The sequence below is a fragment of the Scyliorhinus canicula genome, chromosome 27, assembly GCF_902713615.1.
Source record: "Scyliorhinus canicula chromosome 27, sScyCan1.1, whole genome shotgun sequence".
Classification (NCBI taxonomy): Eukaryota; Metazoa; Chordata; class Chondrichthyes; order Carcharhiniformes; family Scyliorhinidae; genus Scyliorhinus; species Scyliorhinus canicula.
In genome coordinates, this window is record NC_052172.1 from 4073337 (window position 1) to 4099500 (window position 26164).

The 26164-nt window shown below is 50.4% G+C and overlaps 1 protein-coding gene across 1 annotated transcript in view; it reads left to right on the forward strand.

Annotated features, from left to right (window-relative positions):
- The first annotated feature begins 3811 nt into the window (after positions 1-3811).
- dlc (deltaC) overlaps positions 3812-26164 on the forward strand; it is a 39899-nt gene continuing 17546 nt past the window's right edge. Inside the window, exons 1-6 of the mRNA XM_038786043.1 lie at positions 3812-4114; positions 5168-5419; positions 5689-5746; positions 6595-6852; positions 8334-8394; positions 12406-12706. Coding sequence (XP_038641971.1) covers positions 4064-4114; positions 5168-5419; positions 5689-5746; positions 6595-6852; positions 8334-8394; positions 12406-12706 — 981 coding nt within the window. The 5' untranslated portion in view covers positions 3812-4063. The remainder of the gene's footprint in view (positions 4115-5167; positions 5420-5688; positions 5747-6594; positions 6853-8333; positions 8395-12405; positions 12707-26164) is intronic.

Sequence of the window (26164 nt, forward strand, 5' to 3'; positions counted from 1 at the left end):
TTCTTCCGAATGGGAACACATTCCCCCATCTACCCTTGTCTAGAGCAGCCCCCCCCCTCCCCCTCAGCCCACGATGCTGCACACCTCAGCCATTAGATCAGACATAGACGTGTCAGATTCTGCAAAGTTTGCCATTAAATATCAAACCCTGAGCCCGGAAAAGTCAGCCTTTTCCTAGAAGTTGCAAGTCCCTTTGTCCCCCCCCATAAATCAGAATCCACGCTTCTGTGTGTGTGTTTGATAGATGATGCAGCTTTTGGTTTTGATTTGAGACAAGGTAGGCGGCTGGGTGGAGGGGGTCTGTTAACCTCAAGCCTGGAGTTTGCCCTGATGCATGTGAAGTGGGTTGAGTCCATCGCTTGGACACGCGTGGGGAGCCTGTCTCCTGGGCTATGATGCGAGAGGAGGGCGGAGCGAGAGATAAGAAGATAAGAAGGCATTTCTCTCCTCTCCGTCTCTCTCTCTCTCTGTGGAGTCCTGGTCCTATTGTGATGCATCCTCACCCCCCCCTCCACACTCCCTCCCTTAGACTGAAGCGTGCCCTGCTGCTCTATCTGCGCCCCCCACCCCCCCCGTCCATGGAAATATGTGAACAAGAGAAGCAGCAGATGAGGCACGCGTCTCATTCTCCCGCCCTCATCACAATAACAATGCTAAAGGGGCCCAGACAGCAACAGTTTGCAAGTCCGAGCCTGTGGACCTCTAACTGAGGGAGCATGTGGCGCCCCCCCTTCCTCTCCCCCCTCCTCCTCCTCCTCAACAAACTAAACACCATGGCACAATCCAGGAGACAATCCATTTACAGTTCCAAACTTCCAGTCGAACAGTGACAAAACTTGGTGATTCCTCCACATGTAAATGAAATGAAAATCGCCGACTGTCACGAGTCAGCTTCAAATGAAGTTACTGTGAAAAGCCCCTCATCGCCACATTCCGCCGCCCGTTCGGGGAGGCTGATACGGGAATTGAACCGTGCTGCTGGCTTGCCTCGGTCTGCTTTCAAAGCCAGCGATTTAGCCCTGTGCTAAACCAGCCCCTTTGGAAATGATCCCTTTGGAAAAAATCCTGCTGGAAATGATCGGGTCCATAAATTCTGATGCTTTTTGCGGAAGGCGCGACCCATTTTAACTGGGGTAATGGACGCGGACTATTATGGGATAGTCTGCATAGATGTGAAGAATCCCCCCCCCCCCCCCCCCCCCCACAAAACTCCTGTCCCAGAGATTGTCCGCAGTGTTGACAATAGATAAGGCCAATTCCCTCTATCTTTTTTTAAAAACTCCGAATTGAACTCATTTCGATGGGATTGGGACCTTTCCTTAGCCTTCAGAGATTTGAAGTGCTCCGGGGTGGGGTATTTAGGGACGGGCGTGGGTGCAGCATTTCCTAGTGGGCTGAATGGTGCAGGGGGTTTAAGCAATACAAAAACCTTTGCAAGATGGACTGTGAGGACAGCAGGGTCTGGGTGGAGGGGAGTGAGGGGGGGGGGGGGGAGGAAGAGAGAGAGGGAGAGAGGAGGGGGCTCCAAGCAGATGGCCGGCATAATGACATGAATCCCAGCTTGTGACCATGGGGGCCTAATAAACGCGGCCTCGTATTCCAGTGTAGGTTCCGGCGAGAGCCGGGTTGGGGGCATACAAACTGCCGGGGCGGAATAAACAGCACAACCAGTGTCATTGAGAGGTAGCAGGGGTGGTGGTGGTGGTGGTGGTGGTGGGGGGCGGGGGGGGGGGGGGATCGGGGATCAATCAATTCGGATTGTCCAACATAATTTTCTCCTTCCACTCCCCCCACCACCCCTCCTCGCCTTCACCACCACCCCTCCTCCTCCCCCCCCACCACTCCTCCCCCCTCACCACCCTTCCTCCCTCCCACCATCAGGTGAGGAGGCCACAGCACATGCCTCAGTCACGTGGCGTGGGTGTGAGTGTGGAGGAGTGTGGGGGTGAGGATGGGGGAATGTGGGGGGTTGGACGTGTGGAGGTGTGTGTGGGGGGGTGGATGGGTGTGGAGGGGGGTGTAGGTGGGGATGTTGAAGGTGTGGGGGAGTATAGGTGTGGGGGAGTGTGGGCGTGGGGTTTGTGTGTATATGTGTGTGTGGGGGGTGAGTGTGGAGCAGTGTGTGGGTAGTGATGGAGGTGTGAGGGGTGAGTGTGTGTGTGTGGGAGGGGTGAGTGTGGAGTAGTGTGTGGGTAGGGATGGAGGTGTGAGGGGTGAGTGTGTGTGTGTGGGAGGGGTGAGTGTGGAGTAGTGTGTGGGTAGGGATGGAGGTGTGGGGTGTGAGGGGTGAGTGTGTGAGGGGGTATGAGGCTGTGAGGGGTGAGTGTGTGAGGGGGTATGAGGCTGTGAGGGGTGAGTGTGTGAGGAGTATGTGAGTAGGGTTGGTGAGGTGGGGTGTGAGGGGTGAGTGTGTGAGGGGGGTATGAGGCTGTGAGGGGTGAGTGTGTGGGGGGTGTGAGTGTGGAGCAGTGTGTGGGTAGGAGATGTGGGGTGTGAGGGGTGAGTGTGTGTGTGGGGGGTGTGTAAGTGTGGAGGAGTATGTGTGTAGGGTTGGTGATGTGGGGTGTGAGGGGTGAGTGTGTGTGGGGTGGAGTATGGAGCAGTGTGTGGGTATGGCTGGAGGGGTGAGTGTGTGAGGGGGTAGTGGGGTGAGGGGTGAGTGTGTGTGTGGGGGGGGTGTGAGTGTGGAGCAGTGTGTGGGTAGGAGATGTGGGGTGTGAGGGGTGAGTGTGTGAGGGGTGTGTGGGGTGAGTGTGTGTGTGTGGGGAGGGGGGGGGGGTGTAGCGGGGAGTGTTTTTATTGAGCGCATATGTTGCTGAGGGTCAGGTTGTAAAATGTTCTCACTGCCTGCCTGATTGATTGGGTGGAGGGGAGGGGGGTTGTTCTGAAGGAGAGGGGGTTTGTCAGAGAGAGGGATCTATGGCCGAGTATGTGCTTATATATTAACATACAGCTGAATGCAGGGACAGTGAGAATAGACAGTTCCCTTCACACTAACACCCCCCCCCCCTCCCCTCATCACATCCAACCTCCCTTAGGGGGCCAATGAGGACAAAATACCCCTACTGTCCCAGTCACTCCCCTTTGCAAATAACACACAACAGAGCACAGACAGGAGGGATCAGAGGCACACGTCCAGAACAATTAAGCTTTCTTTGGTGTTTAACACAGCAGTGCCCAATCCTCCCCCCCCCCCCCCCCCCCCCCTCACCACACAGCACCACATGCCACAGTTTTGTAAAGATTCCAGGAAAGTTAAAAAAAAGTTTTTATAATAAAATGTGTTTTGCGTGTGTAGGATTCATTCGAATGTTTTAAGGTTTAACCCATCTTATCCTAACCCCTTCCAAAATCTCAAGCTGTCAATAACCATTTTTTGATTAAAAATCACACACACTCCCACTCCAAACTCAATCCAGGGTTCTCTGTTGTTGTGTGAAACTTAAAAAAAAAATGGAAATCTTGATTTATTTCCATGGATCCAGCAGTAAAAATGGGCTTTAAGTTGTTCGGGTTTGGGGAGAAGGACAAACTTTTGAGCAGTTTGACTTGTGAGCTGGACAAGATCAATAGAACTGCTCGCCAGCCTAGGCGTTACTGAACGTGATGCAATCTGCAACATCAGGTTTAAATGTAAATGTTTTACTCTCTTCCCCCTGCTGCCTTTACAGCTCTCTCTCTTCCTCTCCCTCCCTCCTTCCTGGTTTTCCTCTGAGCTTTTATTGATTCGGATGAGCGAGGCTGCTGCCACAATGATTGACGGAATCTCACACCCAGTCCAGCTATATATAGGGGAGGAGCTGGACGAGGTTTCATTCATATCACAGCAGCAGAGACACACACACACACACAGACAGAGAGAGAGAGAGGAGTTCTGCCGGGCACTGTAACAGGAGAGAGTCCAAACTGCAGACACCAGGGACAGGAGCAAGAGACACGTCTCATTGCCAGCTGCTCAGATCGAAGCCCTACTCAACAAAATCACATTGTATGTGTCATTCTAAAGTCTAATCTCAGCAAGCTGTGGATATTTCTCCTGCCTCCTATCGCTGGTCGGTTCAGAATGGTTCCAGTTTTTCTCCTTTACTTTGTCTTCACATTCCTTGTGCCCCAGGTAAGTTCCAAACTAACTCTGCAATTCTGTCTTCATCCCTCTATTTGTCTTAGACCCCATTTTCTGCTTTATATTTTGTCTCTTGTGTTTTTGTGCAACATTTATATCTCTGCGTGATATTTATATTTTGTGTCTGGAATATTTTAGTCTGCGTGTGTGTAATGTTTCTGTGTGTGTAATATGTCTGTGTGTAATATCTCTGTATGTTAAATTTTGGTCTGTGTAATACTTTGGTCTGTGTGCCTGTAATATTTTTGCGTGTAGTATTTTGGTCTGCATGCGTAATATTTTGGTCTGTGTAATATTTTGGTCCGTGTGGTAATATTTTGGTCACTGTGTGTCATACTTTGGTCTGTGTGTACTATTTCTGTGTATAATATTTTGGTCTGTGTGTGTAATATGTGTGTGTGTAATATTTGGGTCTGTGTGTGTAATATGTGTGTGTGTAATATTTGGGTCTGTGTGTGTAAATATGTCTGTGTAATATTTATGTGTCTAATATTTTGTCTGTGTGTGTCGTTCTTCTGTCTGTGTGTAATATTTTAGTCTGTGTGTGTAATATTTTGGTCTGTGTGTGTAATGTGTGTGTGTGTAATATTTGGGTCTGTGTGTGTAAATATGTCTGTGTAATATTTATGTGTCTAATATTTTGTCTGTGTGTCGTTCTTCTGTCTCTGTGTGTAATATTTTAGTCTGTGTGTAATATTCTGATCTGTGTGTAATATTTTAGTCTGTGTGTAATATTTTAGTCTGTGTGTGTAATATTCTGATGTGTGTAATATTTTAGTCTGTGTGTGTAATATTCTGATCTGTGTGTAATATTTTAGTCTGTGTGTGTAATATTCTGATCTGTGTGTAATATTTTAGTCTGTGTGTGTAATATTCTAATGTGTGTAATATTTTAGTCTGTGTGTGTAATATTCTGATCTGTGTGTAATATTTTAGCCTGTGTGTGTAATATTCTGATCTGTGTGTAATATTTTAGTCTGTGGGTAATGTTTTTTCTGCTTGCCCTCTCTCCTCATTATCCCCTGTCTCCTCGTTGCCTTTCAGACCTCCTCCACCGGTATCTTTGAACTGAAAGTCCACTCATTCACAAACCGGCAGCCACAGCTGACCATGGGCTGTCAGAGGGGGCTGCGGTGTGGCCGATTCTTCCGGGTCTGCCTCAAGCATTACCAGGTGAACATCTCCTCGGAGCCCCCCTGCACTTATGGAGCGGGGACCACTCCAGTCCTGAGGTCAGGAAGCGACTTAGTGCGGGACAGTGATCCCATCCGCATCCCCTTTCACTTCACCTGGCCGGTGAGTACACACATGCCTGGGGCACCCACCTTTAACTGCAGGGGGGGAATCTCTCTGCCACTTTGAAAGAGACTGAAGTGGGTCCTGTTTTGGAATTTGCTTCTCGGTTCAAATAAAAGTCTTGACTGCACTATTATCTGCTTTCAGTTAAAGCTCTGCAAGTTAACTGGGGGCCCCTCTCGCAGAGAGAGGGCTTGGGTTCATTGTCGTAGTGTTTGAGCTGTCTGTGTTCAAATGACAATTTGGACATTTTCTCTATATTTTTACAGGGAACTTTCTCTCTCATTTTGGAGGTGTGGAATGCAAAATCGGACGAAGCCAGTATCGGTAATCTCAGTTCAAAATATTTTAACTAGAGGGCGCCTTGAGCTAGTAACCAGCCTTATTTCCCAACTCTTTAAAAAAAAATAACTTTAGAGTACCCAATTCTTTTTTTCCCAATGAAAGGGCAATTTAGTGTGGCCAATCCACATACCCTGCACATCTTTGGGTTGTGGGGGCGAAACCCACGCAGACATGGGGAGAATGTGCAAACCCACACGTGGACAGCGAACCGGGGCCGGGATAGAGACCGGGTCCTTGGCGCTGTGAGGCAGCAGTGCTAACCACTGGGGGTCCGGGATCAAACCCGGGTCCTTGGCGCTGTGAGGCAGCAGTGCTAACCACTGGGGGTCCGGGATCAAACCCGGGTCCTTGGCGCTGTGAGGCAGCAGTGCTAACCACTGGGGTCCGGGATCAAACCCGGGTCCTTGGGGCCGTGCAGCAACAGTGCTAACCACTGGGGTCCGGGATCAAACCCGGGTCCTTGGCGCTGTGAGGCAGCAGTGCTAACCACTGGGGTCCGGGATCAAACCCGGGTCCTTGGGGCCGTGCAGCAACAGTGCTAACCACTGGGGGCCGGGATCTAACCCGGGTCCTTGGCGCCGTGAAGCAGCAGTGCTAACCACTGGGGGCCGGGATCGAACCCGGGTCCTTGCCGCCGTGCAGCAACAGTGCTAACCACCGCGCCACCGTGACGCCCCATTTATTTCCCAACTCTTGTTTGTCTCTCTCCTCCACCTCCTCCTCCATCCCCGGGTGCGCCATCATCTCAAACAACCTTCCCCACCCCCCTCTATTGTTTTTCTCACCCCTATTTTGTTGCTTTTCTGTTTTGTGCGTGTGTATCTGTACAGATGACCCAGAGAATCTGATTAGCCGCCTGGCCACCGGGCGGCGCCTGGCCATCGGAGAGGACTGGTCCCAGGATGTCCAGACTGGGGGACAGAGTGAGCTCCGCTATTCCTATCACGTGATGTGCGCGGAGCATTACTACGGTGAGGGCTGCTCTGACTACTGCCGCCCCAGGGACGACACTTTTGGACACTACACCTGCGACGAGAGCGGGAGGAGGGTCTGCCTGGCCGGCTGGAGGGGGAACTACTGCTCTGAACGTAAGGCTTGAGACCCCGGAGAGGATCCTCTCAATAACATTGCCCACCCCTCAGTGCGGGGCGGTGGGGGTGGGGTCATTGTCCTCAAATCGAGAAGGGATTGGGGCTTTAAAATGCAACTTCTTTTAAACATATTTTTTAAATGAGCATTCTTTCTTTTTGCAAATGCAATTTTCAGGATTAATTCTTGAATTTCAAATTGAGGGTTGAATTTGACCCCAATTTAATCTTGAAGATTTTTTCTTGAATTTCAAATTGAGGGTTGAATTTGAACCCAATTTAAATTTGGGTATTATTTCTTGAATTTCATTGTGAGGGTTAAATTTGAACTCAATTCAATTTGGTGGATTATTTTTTGAATTTCATAGTGAGGGTTAAATTTGAAACCAATTTAAATTTGGAGATTATTTCTTGAATTTCAAATTAAGGGTTAAATTTGAACCCAAGTTAAATTTGGAGATTATTTCTTGAATTTCAAATCAAAGGTTAAATTTGAACCCAATTTAAATTTGGAGATTATTTATTGAATTTCATATTGAGGGTTAAATTAGAACCCAATTTAATTTTGAGGATTTTTTCCTCAATTTCAAATCGAGGGTTAAATTTGAACCCAGTTTAATTTTGAGGACTATTTCTTAAATTTCGAGTGGAGGGTTAGAATTGTATCCGATTTAAATTTGGGGATTATTGCATGAATTAAGGGTTAAGTTTTAACCTATTTAATTTTGAGGAGTGATTCACGTTGAGAGATAGTTTTATTCTGCAAATATCACACCGGAAATGCACCTCCTTTTTATAATGTAAGGGAAGGGGCAGATTCAAGGGTTAAAATTCAGGATGTGAATTGAGTTTGAAGGGTTTGATACGGGGGGAAGGTTTAAGTAGAAGGAGGTGTGTGTGTGTACATATACATATATAGAAGGGGATGATTGAATGCGTATCAATGGAAGCATATGTTGGTCTGGTTAACATATTCAAGTGTGTTAATACAGACCCAGCCTCCTCTTCTTCTGGACTCCACAAAACCATCTGACACACAGCAGCTGAGGAATTAAATTTGAATAAATCTCACCACATTTTAACGAGGCTCATTGTAGAGGGGGGAAAGGGAGAGAGAGGGTGCATGCGAGTGCAAGAGCATGTTGGTATAGACATTTCATTTGTCAGTCTCGGTTGTTAGCACGGGGGGGGGGGGGGGGGGGGGGGGGGGGGTGGGCTTTGACTTCCATGCCGCCCCCTGTTTTGAACCTCCTTTATCCTCAGCTACTTGGTGTCCACAGAGAATGGGTTTGATTATCACAGATGAGGGCAGTCAGACAGTCTCAATGTGTCCACATTGTTCAGGAGCTGCCCTTAACAAAGTGCCAAAGAACTTAACAAATTATGCAGATATATGTTTGTGTGTGCGCCTCTCCTAAAAAAAGTTATCTTTCTTTCCTTCCCCCTCACCCACTGCAAAAAAACCCCCATTTGCTTCACAGCCATCTGCTTGTTGGACTGCAATGATAGTTATGGATACTGTGAACGACCAGGAGAATGCAAGTAAGTTAAGATTTGGTTGTTCAACTTTTGTTTCTCCCCCCCCCCCACTCTGTGGGGGAACCCACAGAGCAGTTAGGTGTCACATTGCCGGAGGGTGGAATCACTATGGTGCAGAGGAGGGGAGGGGGGGGGGGGGGGCATTCGGCCCATTGAGTATGCACTGACCCTCCGAAAAGAGGTACCCAGGGTCCACTCCACTCCCACCCCTTGTAACTCCACCTAACCCGGACACCCATGGACACTAAGGGACAATTTTATCACGGCCAATCCAGCTAATCCACACATTTTTGGACTGTGGGAGCACCCGGAGGAAACCCACGCAGACACAGGGAGAACGTGCAGGCTCCGCACACAGACTGTCGCCCGAGGCCGGAATCGAACCCGGATCCCTGGCGCTGTGAGGCAGCAGTGCTAACCGCCATGCCACCATGTCGTGACATACAGGATTGTTAGCAATCCTGGTCACTGAGTTCGATTCTTTGGCCATTTTTACTGTTATCCACTCAGAATCATAGAATCACAGAAAAGGCCCTTCGGCCCATCAAGCTCATACCGACCAAAAACATTTACTCTGATCCAGTGTTTTTCAAACTTTTTTTCCGGGGACCCATTTTTATCAAACGGCCAACCTTCGGGACCCAACCCGGCCGACGTTTGCGACCCACGCCTGCCGACGTTCGCGACCCACGCCGGCCGACCTTCGGGACCCACGCCGGCTGACCTTCGCGACCCACGCCGGCCGACGTTCGCGACCCACGGCGGACGACCTGCGTGACCCACCATTTTCTCTTACCTTGCTTGTTGCGACCATATAAAAAAAATGCGGCTGCACTGCGCATGCGTGCCCGATTGTGCGACGGACGGCTCTGCGACCCTCCCGACACCCGCTCGTGCCCCCAAGTCTGACAATGCCTGCTCTAATCCACACTACTCCCACCTCCTAGCCCTTGGCCCATAGCCCTGAATGTTACACCATTTGAGATGCTCATCCAAGTAATTTTTGAATATTGTAAGATTTCCTGGTTCAACTTCCCCGACTGTCCATTCCCAACTCCCACCACCTCCACAATGCTCTCAAATCCCCTCTGAGCAGGGCAGTATGGTGACGCAGTGGGTTAGCCCTGATGCCTCACAGCGCCGAGGTCCCAGGTTCGATCCCGGCTCTGGGTCACTGTCCGCGTGGAGTTTGCACATTCTCCCCGTGTTTGGGTGGGTTTCGCCTCCCACAACCCAAAGGTGTGCAGAGTAGGTGGATTGGCCACGCTAAATTGCCCCTTAATTGGAAAAAATGAATTGGGTACTCTAAATTAATTTTTAAAATTATCTCTGAACATAGAACATGCAGTGCAGAAGGAGGCCATTCGGCCCATCGAGCCTTCACCGACCCACTTAAGCCCTCGCTTCCACCCTATCCCCGTAACCCAATAACCCCTCTTAACCTTTTTGGACACTCAGGGCAATTTATCATGGCCAATCCGCCTAACCTGGACATCTTTGGACTGTGGGAGGAAACCGGAGCACCCGGAGGAAACCCACGCAGACACGGGGAGGATGTGCAGACTCCGCACAGACAGTGACCCAAGCTGGGAATCGAACCTGGGACCCTGGCACTGTGAAGCCACAGTGCTAGCCACTATGCTACTGTGCTGAAGCTTAAAATTCTGCCCCCCTTGTTACTGACCCTTCAACCCTGTCCATGTCCCTCCTAATCTCATACACCTCAATCAGGTCCCCTCTCAGCCCTCTCTGCTCCAGAGAAAACAGCACGAGCGTATCCAACCTCTGTTCAGAGCTGAAATGCTCCATCCCAAGCAACATCCTGGTGAACTGCCGCTACACCCCCTCCAGTGCAATCACATCCTATAGTGCACCCCCCCCCCCCCCCACCCCCCGACCCCCCAAGGTCAAACACCCCAGGCTCCCTCCGTCCCTCTGAGCGTCCTCGTTTCCGGCTTCGTTGCCGCCAAATAGTTAAGAATCGGGTTCTCAAAATAATCTGTTCCCTGGATTCCCACTTTTCCTCCCTTTCCTCTTTCGCGGGATGTAGGCATCGCTGGGCCGAGCCCAGCCTCTGTTGCCCATCCCTCATTGCCCTTGGGTTGAGTGTAACACTCGACCATTTCAGAGGGGCAGTTAAGAGCCAACTACATCGCCGTGTGGGGTCTGGAGTCACATGTAGGCCAGACCGGGTAAGGACGGCAGATTTCCTTCCCTGAAGGGGAAATTGGTGATGTTATGGGCCCAGGGTTTAGAGAACCCCATGGAGTTGACCTGACCCACAACTTTTACTAGATTGTGGTAGGGGGAGCACACGGCCCAGTCTACAGGTGGGGTACAGCAGAAATGGAAAAGTATTTTTTTAAAGCAAAACCATGTTTATTCTATGAACTCAAGTTCACCTTTGTCAAACATACAGTGAACATCTTAGCAACCATCAATTCAAATACAACCCCCAAAGAATGCAACACTAAGTAATCCTTTAAGCTTTCCTTTTAACATCCTTAAGATTTAAAACACCTTTTACCAGAAGCACATTATGGGCAGCACGGTAGCATTGTGGATAGCACAATTGCTTCACAGCTCCAGGGTCCCAGGTTCGATTCCGGCTTGGGTCACTGTCTGTGCGGAGTCTGCACATCCTCTCCGTGTGTGCGTGGGTTTCCTCCGGGTGCTCCGGTTTCCTCCCACAGTCCAAAGATGTGCAGGTTAGGTGGATGGCCATGATAAATTGCCCCTAGTGTCCAAAATTGCCCTTAGTGTTGGGTGGGGTTACTGGGTTATGGGGATAGAGTGGAGGTGTTGACCTTGGGTAGGGTGCTCTTTCCAAGAGCCGGTGCAGACTCGATGGGCCGAATGGCCTCCTTCTGCACTGTAAATTCTAATTCTAATTCTACATCAGGTTAAAGTCACTACTGTTATTAGTTTTAAATCACCAGGATCGATTTACAGTCTTTAGATTACAGAGAGAGACTCCAATACACCTTCTGGCTGTGACTGCAGCTCTCCGGCTCTGAAAACGAAACTAAAACACACCGTGCAGCAAACAGCCTAAAACGAAAGTAAAAAGCCGACAGAGAGCCCAGCTCCACCCACACTCCGACATCAGTGATAAACACCCATTTCTTAAAGGTACTCTCACATGACAGCGAACCAGGCGGGTTTTTACAACAACCCAAGATAGTTTCAATGTCGCCATTATCGAGACTAGTTTTCAATTCCAGATATTGTTTTAAAATGAGCTATTAACTAATTAAGGGATTTGAACGCATGTTACCAGAGCAGTACTCTGGGTCTCGAGATTACAAGTAGATTACCACCTCACTAATACAGGAACACATGCGTTCAACCAGCCTAACTCTGGGATATCTGATGTAACTGCCTAGAGATGTGCAAGTTTAAAAACATAAATTTAGAGTACCCAATTCATTTTTTTCCAATGAAGGGGCAATTTAGCGTGGCCAATCCACCTACCCTGCACATCTTTGGGTTGTGGGGGCGAGACCCACACAGACACGGGGAGAACGTGCAAACTCCACACGGACAGTGACCCAGAGCCGGGATTGAACCTGGGACCTCGGCGCCGTGAGGCAGCAGTGCTAACCACTGCGCCACCGTGCTGCCCGATGTACAAGTTTTGATCGCATCCATTATTCTTCAGATTGTTTTTTTTTTTTAAATTCCAATTAAGGGGCAATTTAGCGTGGCCAATCCACCTACTCTGCACATTTTTGGGTTGTGGGGGCGAAACCCACGCAAACACGGGGAGAATGTGCAAACTCCACACGGACAGTGACCCAGAGCCGGGATTGAACCTGGGACCTCGGCACCGTGAGGCAGCAGTGCTAACCACTGCGCCACCGTGCCGCCCCTTTTAGATTGTTTTCTTTTACAGGTGCGGTGCATTTACAATGTATTTCGGTTTTGTTCTGCTTCCATTAGAAACTGCTGTGATTGGTGATGGTTTAAAAAAATTTGCCTCCTTTACCACCGCCTCCCGCTTCTCCTCCCCAGGTGCCGCATTGGCTGGCAGGGCCGTCTCTGCGATCAGTGCATCCGCTACCCGGGCTGTCTCCACGGGATGTGCCAACAGCCCTGGCAGTGCAACTGTCAGGAGGGCTGGGGCGGCCTCTTCTGCAACCAGGATCTCAACTACTGCACCAACCACAAGCCGTGCAGGAACGGTGCTACCTGCACCAACACCGGCCAAGGCAGCTACACCTGCACCTGCAAACCAGGCTTCAGCGGAACCAACTGCGAGATCGAGGTCAACGAGTGCGAGAGCAACCCTTGCAAAAACGGAGGGAGCTGCACGGTAAGTGCCCTGTCAAAGCCATTTGCTGCCCACGCTCGGTTCAATGCTCACCCCCCCCCCCCACCCCCCACCGCCATCATTTCCCCGCTGAACGTATCGTTGCCCCCCCCACTCCCCCACCACCCCACCCGCAACTAATTCTGTTAACGCTCCCGAGTACACTGTGATCGTGTTGGAAAATAAATGCATTTGTTCGTTGCCACGTTGCTGCTTTGTGGGATCTTGCTGTGCGCAGATTAGCTTGGCTCCATGACAACAGTGACTGGATTTCCCCCACCCCAAGCCCCCCAAAAAAGTGCTCCATTGGCTGTGCATTCTGAGGCTGTGAAAGGTGCTACAGAAATGCAAGTATTTCTTCTCTTCTGTTCCTGTGACGAGTGTGTGCCTGGTATGGTGCGCTCCGCTTCCACCTGCGATGGTTTAGTGTCTGACATCTTTCTCTCCTGTGCTGGACCCCCCCGGTCCCTCTCATGAGTTGTAACTGAGCTGACTGTAAGTCTGGGCTGTAGGTTGTGCGTGATTCTCTCGTGCGGGCTGTATTTGGGTAGTTAAGGTCGGTGCATCACAGAATCAGTGTAGAAGGGGGTCATTCGGCACATCGAGCCGGCACTGATCCTTTGAAAGAGCACCCTACCTAGGCCCAACCTCCTGCCCAATCCCTGCATCCCCACCTCACCTTTTGGACACTAAAGGGGCAATTTAGCACGGCCAATCCACCCTAACCCGCACATCTTTTTGGACCGTGGGAGGAAACCGGAGCACCCGGAGGAAACCCACGCAGACACGGGGAGAACGTGCAAACTCCGCGCAGACAGTGAGCCGAGGTCGGAATTGAACCTGGGTCCCTGGCGCTGTGAGGCCCGCAGTGCTAACCACTGTGCCACCGTGCTGTGCTCGAAGTCTCAACTTCCATTCCTGGTCTGGATTGCAGAGGATTGGGAAAGGACCGTTGACAGGGTCCAAGCCGGCTGGTGAAATACAGGACACCCAACCCTCCTTTGCTGAGAGTTCATTTACTTGCTCCGTCTCACAGCTCTGCTCCCACTCAACCCCCAGCGTCCCAGCTCTCCCTTAGTTATACGCTTTTGAAAGGAAAAATAAACTGATTGACAAAGCAACGGCCCATTGAATAAACAAAAATGACGCAAGTAAAACTTGCAAAAGAAAAGTTGTCCAGTTAAATTCAAATGTCACTCCCAGGGCTGACTATGCCCCTGTGGTGCCCCCCGAGCACGGAAGGTCTGAAGTATACCGGCGGACATCGCATGCTCCCTCTCCTGGGACATCCAGGACTAAACATAGCCGCAGAACAGGGGCAAACAGTCAAATCTACCCATCCCCTTCATGGCCCGCTTATTTCTTATTTATACATGCTCAATATACTTAATTAAACAATGTCCTTCACCGATGTTTCCGAACAACGGTTGGAATTCCTGCCGGTGGATTTCCCGGGAGCGTGGGGTGTCTTCACTGACAAGCGGCGGGAAGATAGAATCCCGCCGCCAGCGAACGGCGAGCAGCTGAGAAGTACGGGGCTGGAGAATCAAGCCCGATATATTTAAGATACCGTTAACATGGGTGATACCGTGGACGGTACGATGGCACAGTGGTTAGCACTGTTGCTTCACAGCGCCATGGTCCCGGGTTCGATTCCTGCTCGGGTCACTGTCTGTGCCGAGTCTGCACGTTCTCCCTGTGTCTGCGTGGGTTTCCTCCGGGTGCTCCGGATTCCTCCCACAAGTCCCGAAATACATGCTGTTAGGTGGACTGGACATTCTGAATTCTCCCTCTGTGTACCCGAACAGGTGCCGGACTGTGGCGACTAGGGGCTTTTCACAGTAACTTCATTGCAGTGTTAATGTAAGCCTACTTGTGACAATAATACAGATTATTATAAAGGCCCTGATGCCCTGGGGTGAGGGAACTCTGCTCACGGTTACAGTCCTTCGATCCCTTTTCCGTCTGAAAGTACATGTGCCCACATGCTTCGCTAACTTGGCCCACAGCCCCAGAATCTGATCGCACTGACACTTTCAGGAGGCGGTGAAGGCAACGGTTACATGAGATGTAGCTTTGCTGTTTATCATGCTGCCTGGAGGCAGATAGCCCAGAGTTCAAACCTCGGGCCTCCCTGATCTGTACTGTAGACCGTAGAAGTTGAACAGGAAGCTTCAGAAGACAATGCGATCCATGATCTTTGTCGGAATTGTTGCAGAGATTTGTAAATATGTTCAATATGATTCCGCTTAAAGACGTGCGAGTTGCACCTTTTGTGTGAATTGGGATTCCGGGACAGCAGGTTGTAAAATTCAATTGTCCTCGAAAAATAATGACCGCAGAATCCCTACAGTGCAGAAAGAGACCATTCGGCCCATCGGGTCTGCACCGACCCTCTGAGAGAGCACCCTACCCAGGCCCACTCCCCCCCCCCCCCCCGCCCGCTCCCCCTAACCCCATCTGACCATTGGACACTACGGGCAATTTAGCATGGCCAATCCACCCAACCTGCACATCTTTGGACTGTGGGAGGAAACCGGAGCACCCGGAGGAAACCCACGCCGACACGGGGAGAACGTGCAGACTCCGCACAGACAGTCACCCAAGGCCGGAATTATTGGAACCAAAAAGTTATTTCTATTATTCCGGGTCTTAGTTCGACAAAGCAAGGCCGCATTCTCCAGTAGAATTTTCTCAGATAAACCTGGGAAGGACCATTGACCCCGCGACAAACTCTGTATCTTCACCATTGATTCTTCATCATCGAGTCTACCCCCTTTCTGGTCACTGTCTCTGGTTAAGGTCCCACCGTTCGAAGAGCATTAACTCCTTTTTACGGGTGTGTGACTCGAGCCCCACCCTATCTGAGATTCCGATTCGATGCCCCCCCACCATCAGCTATTCCAAAGCTGGGGCGGCATGTGGCGCAGTGGTTAGCACTGGGACTGCGGCACTGAGGACCCAGGTTCGAATCCCAGCTCTGGGTCACTGTCCGTGTGGAACAACATAGAACATAGAACTGTACAGCACAGTACAGGCCCTTCGGCCCACGATGTTGTGCCGAACTAGTCTGAAACTAAGATCAAATCAACCTACTCCCATAGTGCACTACATATGCCTATCCAATAACCGCTTGAAAGTTCCTAAAGTGTCCGACTCCACTACCATAGCTGGGAGTGCGTTCCACACCCCAACCACTCTCTGAGTAAAGAACCTACCTCTGACATCCCTCCTACATCTTCCACCCTGAACCTTATAGTTATGCCCCCTTGTAACAGCTACATCCACTCGAGGAAATAGTCTCTGAACATCCACTCTATCTACCCCCCTCATCATCTTATAAACCGCTAGTTAGTCGCCTCTCATCCCCTTCACTCCTACTCTCCAATCCAGGCAGCATCCTGGTAAATCTCCTTTGCACCCTTTCCAATGCTTCCACATCCTTCCTATAATGAGGTGACCAGAACTGCACACAATACTCCAAATGTGGTCTAACCAAGGTCTTGTACAGTTGCAGCATAACCTCACGACTCTTAAACTCAATCCCCGGTTAATAAACGCTAACACACTATAGGCTTTCTTCACGGCTCTATCCACTTGGGTGGAACTTTCAGAGATCGATGGACATGAACTCAAAGATCTCTCTGCTCCTCCACATTCTTCAGAACCCTGCTGTTTACCCTGCAATCCACATTCAAATTTGTCCTACCAAAATGAATCACCTCGCACTGATCAGGGTTAAACTCCATCTGCCATTTTCCGGCCCAGCTCTGCATCCTATCAATGTCTCTTTGCAGCCTACAACAGCCCTCCACCTCATCCACTACTCCACCAACCTTGGTGTCATCAGCAAATTTACTGACCCAGCCTTCAACTCCATCATCCAAGTCATTGATAAAAATCAGAAACAGCAGAGGACCCAGCACTGATCCCTGTAGTACACCACTGGTAACTGGGTTCCAGGATGAAAATTTACCATCTACCACCACCCTCTGTCTTCTATGTGATAGCCAATTACTGATCCAATCGGCCAAATTTCCCTCTATGCCATGCCTCCTTACTTTCCGCATGAGCCGACCATGGGGCACCTTATCAAACGCCTTACTAAAATCCATGTATACAACATCAACTGCTCTACCTTCATCTATGTGCTTACATCACATCTCCACAAAGAATACAATCAAACTTGTGAGGCAAGACTTACCCCTCACAAATCCGTGCTGACTATCCTGGATTAAGCTGTATCTTTCCAAATGATCATAAATCCTATCCCTCAGGACCCTTTCCAATAGTTTACCTATGACCAAAGTGAGACTAACCGGCCTATAATTCCCAAGGTTATACCTATTCCCTTTCTTAAACAAGGGGACAGCATTCGCCTCTCTCCAGTCTTCTGGCACTATTCATGTAGACAGTCAGGTCACAATGATGAAAGCCAAAGGCTCTGCAATCTCACCCCTCGCCTCCCAAAGAATCCTAGGATATATCCCATCAGGCCCAGGGGACTTATCTATCCTCAGGCTTCTCAAAATTTCTAACAAATCTTCCTTCCGAATATCTACCTCCTCTAGCCTACCCGCCTGCATCACACTATCGTCCTCAACAGCATGGCCCCTCTTCTTTATGAACACTGAAGAAAAGTATTCATTTAAGGCCTCTCCTATATTTTCAGACTCCATGCACGCATTCCCACTACTGTCCTTGACCGGCCCTAACTTCACCTTGGTCATTCTTTTATTCCTCACATAAGTGTAAAAAGCCTTGGGTTTTCCTTGATCCGACTCGCCAAGGACTTCTCATGCCCCCTCCTAGCTCTCCTAAGCCCTTTCTTGAGCTCCTTCCTAGCTATCTTGTATCGATCAAGTGCCCTAACTGAACCTTGTTTTCTCATCCTTACATAAGCCCCCTTCTTCCTCTTGACAAGCCATTCAACCTCTTTTGTAAACCACGGTTCCCTCACACTGCCATTTCCTCCCTGCCTGACAGGGACATACATATCAAGGACACGCACTATTTGCTCCTTGAACGGGCAGCACGGTGGCCTAGTGGTTAGCACAACCGCCTTACGGCGCTGAGGTCCCAGGTTCGATCCCAGCTCTGGGTCACTGTTTGTGTGGAGTTTGCACATTCTCCCCGTGTCTGCATGGGTTTCGCCCCCACAACCCAAAAATGTGCAGAGTAGGTGGATTGGCCACTCTAAATTGCCCCTTAATTGGAAAAAATAATTGGCTAATCTAAATTTTAAAAAAAAGTATTTGCTCCTTGAACAAGCTCCACATCTCAATTGTGCCTATCCCTGATAGTTCCTATTTCCATCTTATGCTCCCCAATTCTTGACTAATTGCATCGTAATTACCCTTCCCCCAGTTATAAACCTTGCCCTGCCGTATATTCCTATCCCTCTCCATTGCTATAGTGAAAGTCACCGAATTGTGGTCACTATCTCCAAATTGCTCTCCCACAACCAAATCTAACACTTGGCCCGGTTCATTACCCAGCACCAAATCCAATGTGGACCCGCCTCTTGGTCTCTCCACACATTGTGTGAGGAAACCCTCCTGCACATACTGGATAAAAACAGCCCCATCCAAACTATTCGAATTATAGTGGTTCCAATCAATATTTGGAAAGTTAAAGCCATCCATGACAACTACCCTGTGACTACCGCACCTATCCTAAATTTGCATTGCAATCTTTTCCTCCACATCTCTGTTACTGTTTGGGGGCCTATAGAAAACTCCGAACAAAGTGACCACTCCTTTCCTATTTCTAACTTCAGACCACATTACCTCAGTTGACAGATCCTCCTCAAACTGCCTTTCTGCAGCCATTATACTATCCTTGATTAACAATGCTACTCCTCCACCGCTTTTACCACCTTCCCTAATCTTACTGAAACATCTAAACCCCGGAACCTCCAACAACCATTCCTGCCCCTGTTCTAACCACGTCTCCGTAATGGCCACAACATCGTAGTCCCAGGTACCAATCCATGCTTCAAGCTCACCAACCTTATTCCTGATGCTCCTCGCATTGAAGTAGACACACTTCAAACCACCTTCATGCCTGCAGGTCCACTCTTGTGACCTTGGTACCTTCCTCAGTACTGCACTACCCTCAACTTCCTGAACTCCAGCAATGCTATCTCCTGGACCACAAATCAGTTTCCCACCCCCCCTGCCAAATTAGTTTAAACTCCCCCGAAGAGCTGCAGCAAATTTCCCTCCCAGGATATTGGTGCCCCTCTGGTTCAGGTGTAACCCGTCTTGTTTGTACAGGTCCCACCTTCCCAAGAATGTACTCCAATTATCCTCGAACCTGAAACCCTCCCTCCTACACCATCCCTGCAGCCACGTGTTTATCTGCACCCTCTCCCTGTTCCTCACCTCACTAGCACACGGCACTAGCAGCAAATCAGAGATAACAACACGGTCTGTCCTGGCTCCCAGCTTCCACCCTAGCTCCCTGAATGCCTGTTTTACATCCCCGTCTCTTTTCCTACCTATGTCGTTGGTACCGATGTGGACCACGACTTGTGGCAGCTCCCCTTCCCCCTTAAGGATCCTGAAAACACGATCAGAGACGTCACGGACCTTGGCACCCGGGAGGCAACACACCAACCGTGTGCCTCTATCGTTGCCACAGAAGCGTCTATCTGTATCTCTAACTATAGAGTCTCCAATGACTAATGCTCTCCTGCTCTCCCCCCTTCCCTTCGGAGCCACAGGGACAGACTCAGTGCCAGAGACCTAGTCACCCTGGCTTACCTCCCCCAACAGTATCCAAAACGGTATACCTGTTATTGAGGGGAACAAGCGCAGGGAATCCCTGCACTGACTGCTTCTTCCCCCTCCTTTTAAATATCACCCAGCTACCTTCATTCTTAGGAGTAACCACATCCCTGTAGCTTCTATCTATAACCGACTCTGCCTCCCGAATGATTCTTTGTTCATCCAGCTCCAGCTCCAGTTCCCCGACACGGTCTTTGAGGAGCTGGAGATGGGTGCACTTCCCGCAGGTGAACTCAGCTGGGCCACTGACCGTGTGGAGTTTGCACGTTCTCCCCGTATCTGCGTGGGTTTCACCCCACAAGCCAAAGATGTGCAGGTTGGGTTGATTGGCCACGCTAAATTGCCCCTTCGAACTAATTTGGGATTTGAACTCAGGACCCCAGAGTGTTACCCTCTGGTCTCTGGATTATTAGTCCGGTGACAATGCCCCTCCTCCCCCAAGATCTGAGATTAATGGATTGTTGGTAATAAGGGGTCATAGAGTTGCAGCACAGAAAGAGGCCTTCCTGCCCATCGTGTCTGTGCTGGCCATCAAGCACCTATTCTAATCCCATTTTCCAGCATTTGGCCATAGCCTTGTCTGCAATGGTGTTTCAAGTTTTCATTTAGATGCCTGTTAAACGTTGTGAGGATTCCCTACTCTACCAGTCTTCCCGATTCCCACAACCCTCTGGGTGAAAAGGTTTCTCCGCACATCCCCTCTCAACCTCCTGTTCCTTACCTTAAATCTGTGCCCCCTGGTCATTGACCGCTCGACCAAGGGGAAAAGTTCCTTCCTTTCGACCCTATCTATATCCCTCATAATTTGGGATGTGGAGTCAGGTCAGCTTTGATGTCTTTGAAATGAAAAAAAAAAAATGAAATGACAAAAATTGAATGACAGAACAGATCGAGGGGCTGAATGGCCTACTGCTATTCTTAGGTATCCTTACTTGTGACAACCATCACCTCTGAGTTCACTGACCTGTATTGGCTCCTGGGTGGGTGGGGGGGGGGTGGGGGGGGGGGTTCAACAATGCACCCATTTGAAAAATCTCATCCATGTGTTCAAATCCAGTCATGGCCCCTTCCTTCCCTATCTCTGAAGCCTCCTCCAGCCCTACAACCCTCCATGACCCTGCCCATTCTCCCGGCTCTGGCCCCTTGCATTTCCCTCACTTTCTGCGCCCCTCTAATTGTGGCCATGTCTTTGTCAAGCTCCAGAATTTCTTCCCTAAACCTCATTCCTTCTTGTTTCTTTGAGACCCTGTAAGCTTTTGATCACAGTGGTTAGCACAGCTGCCTCGTGGTTCCAGGGACCCGGGTTCAATTCCGACTTCGGGTGACTGTGGATTTTGCACGTTCTCCCCGTGTGTGCGTGGGTTTCCTCCGGGTGCTCCGGATTCCTCCCACAGTCCAAAGATGTGCAGGTTAGGTGGATCGGCCGTGCTAAATTGTCCCTTAGTGTCCAAAGGTTAGGTGGGGTTACGAGGATAGGGAGGTGTGGGATGAGGTAGGATGCTCCTTCAAGGGCTGGTGTAGACTCGATGGGCCGAATGTAGGGATTCTATGATTCTATGACCTCTCCTGATATCAGGGTGGCGCAGTGGTTAGCACTGCTGCCTCATGGCGCCGAGGTTCCAGGTTCGATCCCAGCCCCGGGTCACTGTCTGTGTGGAGTTTGCACATTCTCCCCGTGTCTGTGTGGGTCTCACCCCCACAACCCAAAGATGTGGCACGCTAAATTGCCCCTTAATTGGAAAAAAAAGAATTGGGTACTCTAAATGTATATTAAAAAAACAATCTCTCCTGATGCCTCCTTCTTGGCGTCAATTCACCTCTGATTATACTATGGTGATACACCTTGGGAAATTCTCTCTATTGAGGCCAATATATAATCGCAAGTTGTCATTATGGGTGAAGGCTTGAACGAGCCATCAGTAACAGTAGAATCATTGGGTAAACTCACTGGGGAGTCTTGTATAGCATTTTAAAATACGCGTGAAAATAATGCTTGGGATGTTGACATGAGGAGCTGAGTGCCGTGATAATTATTTAGCTACTACTTTGATTATCATTCATGGGATGTGGCTATGCCAGTGTTAATTGCCCACCCCTAATTGTCCCTGGGAAGGTGGTGGGGAGCTGCCTTCTGAAGTACAACTGGGTGTCTTTCTAGACTATTTCAGCTGGCGTGGAGGAGTCACAAGAAGGCCAGGTAGGGTAAGAATGGCAGATTTCATTCCCTAAAGAATATTAAAGAACCATTAGCACTGCTGCCTCACTGTGCTGAGGTCCCAGGCTCGATCCCGGCTCTGGGTCACTGTCTGTGTGGCGTTTGCACATTCTCTCCGTGTCTACGTGGGTTTCACCCCCACAACCCAGAGATGTGCAGGGTAGGTGGATTGGCCGCGCTAAATTGCCCCTTCATTGGTGCCTTAGAAACTGAACACAGTAGGAATGGACCACTCAGTCTATCGAGGTTACTCTTGTCTTTCGATTCGAATCTAACTACTCAGATACTCATTTCCACTTTCATAGGATAGAATCTCTACAGTGCAGAAGGAAGCCATTCAGCCCCTCGAGTCTGCACCGAGAGCGCCCCACCTCGGCCCACTCCCCCACCCTATCCCCGTAACCCCACCTAACCTGCACACCCTGGACACTAAGGGGCAATTTATCACGGCCAATCCACCCAACCTGCACATCTTTGGACTGTGGGAGGAAACCGGAGCACCCGGAGGAAACCCACGCAGACACACGGGGAGAACGTGCAGACTCCGCACAGACGGTCACCCAAGGCTGGAATCGAACCCGGGTCCCTGGTGCTGTGAGGCAGCAGTGCTAACCACTGTGCCGCCCGCCACGACGCCCCAATATCTTTACACATTAAAAACCTATCAATCTCAGTCGCAAAGCCCCCCTTGCTCCTGATTTCCCGACGAGAGAATGTCGGCCTTTCCCACAGGCTGTGCTTCGCATCATTCTTTGTGTAAGGGCTGAGGGGTTCCACCCCCCATCCCCCCCCCCCCTCCCCCACCCCAAGCTAGGATGCTTAATTGCTGGATAACTGGGAGATGGGATTGTAAAAGCGTTTACCCCCCAGAGTCGTCCAGAGTCAGCCAGTGTCTTAGAAACGTAGAAAATAGGAGCAGGAGGAGGCCATTCGGCCCTTCTAGTCCGCCCCGCCATTCATTATGATCATGGCTGATCATCTAACTCAATAGCCTGATCCCGCTTCCCCCCCCCCCCCATATCCTTTGATCCCCTTTGCCCCAAGTGCTGTATCTAACTGCTTCGTTTAGCTGGTTTAGCTCACCAGGCTAAATCGCTGGCTTTTAAAGCAGACCAAGCAGGCCAGCAGCACGGTTCGATTCCCGTACCAGCCTCCCCGGACAGGCGCCGGAATGTGGCGACTAGGGGCTTTTCACAGTAACTTCATTGAAGCCTACTCGTGACAATAAGCGATTTTCATTTCATTTTCATTTTCAAAACACAGAGCCTCAGGAGCGGGGATTCCCGCCCACAATCTTTGCCTCCACTCCTCTGTGCTGCTGCGCCCCCCCCCCCCTCCCAGCTCGCCCGTTCTCTGATCACCCCTGTATTGCCTCCGTTGGCGATCATGCCCCCCCACCCCCTCCCACCCACCGTCCCAGCTGCCCAATTCCCACTCTCTGGGCTACCCCTCCCTACCTCCACCTCACTCTTCTCCTTTAAGACCTTTACTAAAACACACGTGTTTGACCAAACATTCAACCCCACTGGCCGTCTGCTGGGACGGACGGATGGGGGTGGGGGGGGGCACCAGAACATGGGTGCCACAGGACAGCACTGCTCCTTCCTCAGGTGAAGGTGAACAGGACACCGTTCCTTCACCTGAGGAAGGAGCTGCGCTCCGAAAGCTAGTGATTTGAAACAAACCTGTTGGACTTGAACCTGGCGTTGTAAGATTTCTTACGGTACAGTCCAACGCCGGCATCTCCACGTCACGGCTTTCAAATAGAAATTGGACCACCATCTGAGTAGGAAAATGTGCAGAGTTCTCGTGTAAAAGGGGTGGTAGGAGGGTGGGGGGGAGGGGGGAACAGGTTGAGGTTCCCCTGCCGAGAGACATCAAGGAGGAAAAAGCCCTCTAAGCGGTCACCATTTTATGATTGGTTGGGCAAGATCTGCCTTTGCCACACCTGAATCTGACGCTTTGCTCATTGGTTGGGTCTTCGCGGCTTCGCTCTTGTTATACTTTGGGCGCAGCGGCTTGACACGACTTAGCTGGGCCACCTCGGAGGACAAGGGCAACGTGCAGGCCAGAATCCTCCGGCCGGCCCCTGGCGCTGGGTTTCTCTGGGTTTCCCGGAGACGTGGGGTGGCTTGAATAGGAATTCCCATTGACCAGTGGTGGGAACAGAAACCTCCGCCAGCAGGAAAGGCTGCTCCGCCTCCCGCTGGATGGAGGGCGGGGGGGGGGGGGGGGAGCGTAGAATCCAGCCGTTAGCCAGGCCCGGCAAGGGCAGATTTCCTTCCCCGGTGTATCTGACGAGCTTTTACGGACTGTGGGTTGGTTTTGATGTTCATCCATTGGCACCAGCCTTTGACTCCGGGCCCCCATGCAGTGCCATCCATACAGCCAAGCCGCCTCACGCAGTGCCCAAGCACGGTGACATTTCCCTGCAGTGGTCTTTGAATAGAATAAGAGTCGGCTTTGTTTGTTTGTGCCCTGCACCTCGCGGCCGACTTGCGCCCATTTCTACAGCGGGGTTTATTAAATCCCCAGAACAGGAGGCTAGCCTGCCGCCAGAGGTAGACCATGAGCGGGATTTTCCGGTCCTCTGCCCGCGTGTTGCCCAACCGTGCACCATTCGCCAGCGGCCGGACTCCCATCTTGCCTCTCCTTGTCAATGGGATTATCCATGTCACGTTGTTGGCAGCGGGCGGTCGCTGTAAAAGAGAATCGCAATAGCAGGAAAATTCCATTATCTGACCTGGAAAAAAAATCAATGAATCCAGCAGGGGCTTGGGATCGTGCACCCTGTTCTGCATGGCCCAGTAAAGCAGTTAGACATTCACCAGTTAAGCAATCAGACCGTATTGCTTAATCTCCAATTCATTTTGAAAATCTGATGAATTATTAAACCTACGCCTGCCCGTGCTCCTCTGTGGAAATGAGCATGGCCAAGGAAAACTAATGTTCAGAATCACAGGGACCAGTGCTACAATCTGCGCTCTGTGGCGAACTCTCTTGCCACTTTCTGAGCACAGCTCCCCCATTAACAAACATCTCTTTAGACTAGCTGACTCTTACCTCCTGACCTCCAAGGTGACGAGCATTGCCGCTGGGAGTCGAACATTTTCCTGCTGTCAACAGGAAACTTTCCAAGGAAAATTATGCATAACGCATCGCAGGTCAAGTACAGGGGGATCCTGGGCCGGGTACAGGATGGGTTAAGGATCCCAGGTTGGGTACAGGATGACTTAATGACTCTGGTTTGGGTACAGGATGGGTTAATGATTCTCGGTTATGTACAGGATGGGTTAATGGCTCTGGGTTGGGTACAGGATGGGTTAATGACTCTGGATTGGGTACAGGATGGGTTAATGATTCTGGGATGGGTACAGGATGGGTTCATGACCACGGATTCTGTACAGGGTGGGTTAATTACTTGGGTTGTGTACAGGATGGGTTAATGGCTCTGGGTTGGGTACAGGATGGGTTAATGACTCTGGGTTAGGTAGAGGATGGGTTCATGACTCTGGGTTGGGTACAGGATGGGGTAATGACTCTGGGTTGGGTACAGGATGGGGTAATGACTCTGGGTTGGGTACAAGATGGGTTCATGACCCCGTCCTGGGTACATGATGGGTTAATGACTCTGGGTCGGGTACAGGATGGGTTAATGACTCCGGGTTGGGTACAGGGTGGGGTAATGACCCCAGGCTGGGTACAGGATGGGTTAATGACCCCGGGCTGGGTACAGGATGGGTTAATGACTCTGGGATGTGTACAGGATGGTTTAATGGCTCTGGGTTGAGTACAGGATGGGTTAATGACTCTGGGTTGGGTACAGGATGGGTTAATGACTCTGAGTTAGGTACAGGATGGGTTAATGACTCTGAGTTAGGTACAGGATGGGGTAATGACCCCGGGCTGGGTACAGGATGGGTTAATGACTCCGGGTTGGGTACAGGATGGGTTAATGACTCCGGGTTATGTACAGGATGGGTTAATGACTCTGGGCTGGGTACAGGATGGGTTAATGACTCCGGGCTGGGTACAGGATGGGTTAATGAACCCTGGTTGGGTACAGGATAGGTTAATTACTCTAGGTTGGGTACAGAATGGGTTAATGACTCTGGGATGAGTACAGGATGTGTGAGTTACCCCGGGCTGGGTACAGGATGGGTTAATGACCCCGGGCTGGGTACTGAATGGGTTAATGACCCCTGGTTGGGTACAGGATGGGTTAATGATCCCAAGTTGGGTACAGGATTGGGTAATGACCCCGGGTTGGGTACAGGATGGGTTAATGACCCCTGGCTAGGTACAGGATGGGTTAGTGACCCCGGGCTAGGTACAGGATGGGTTAATGACTCTGGGTTGGGTACAGGATGGGTTAATGACTCTGGGATGGGTACAGGATGGGTTAATAATCCCGGGTTAGGTACAGGATGGGTTAATGACTCTGGGTTGGGTACA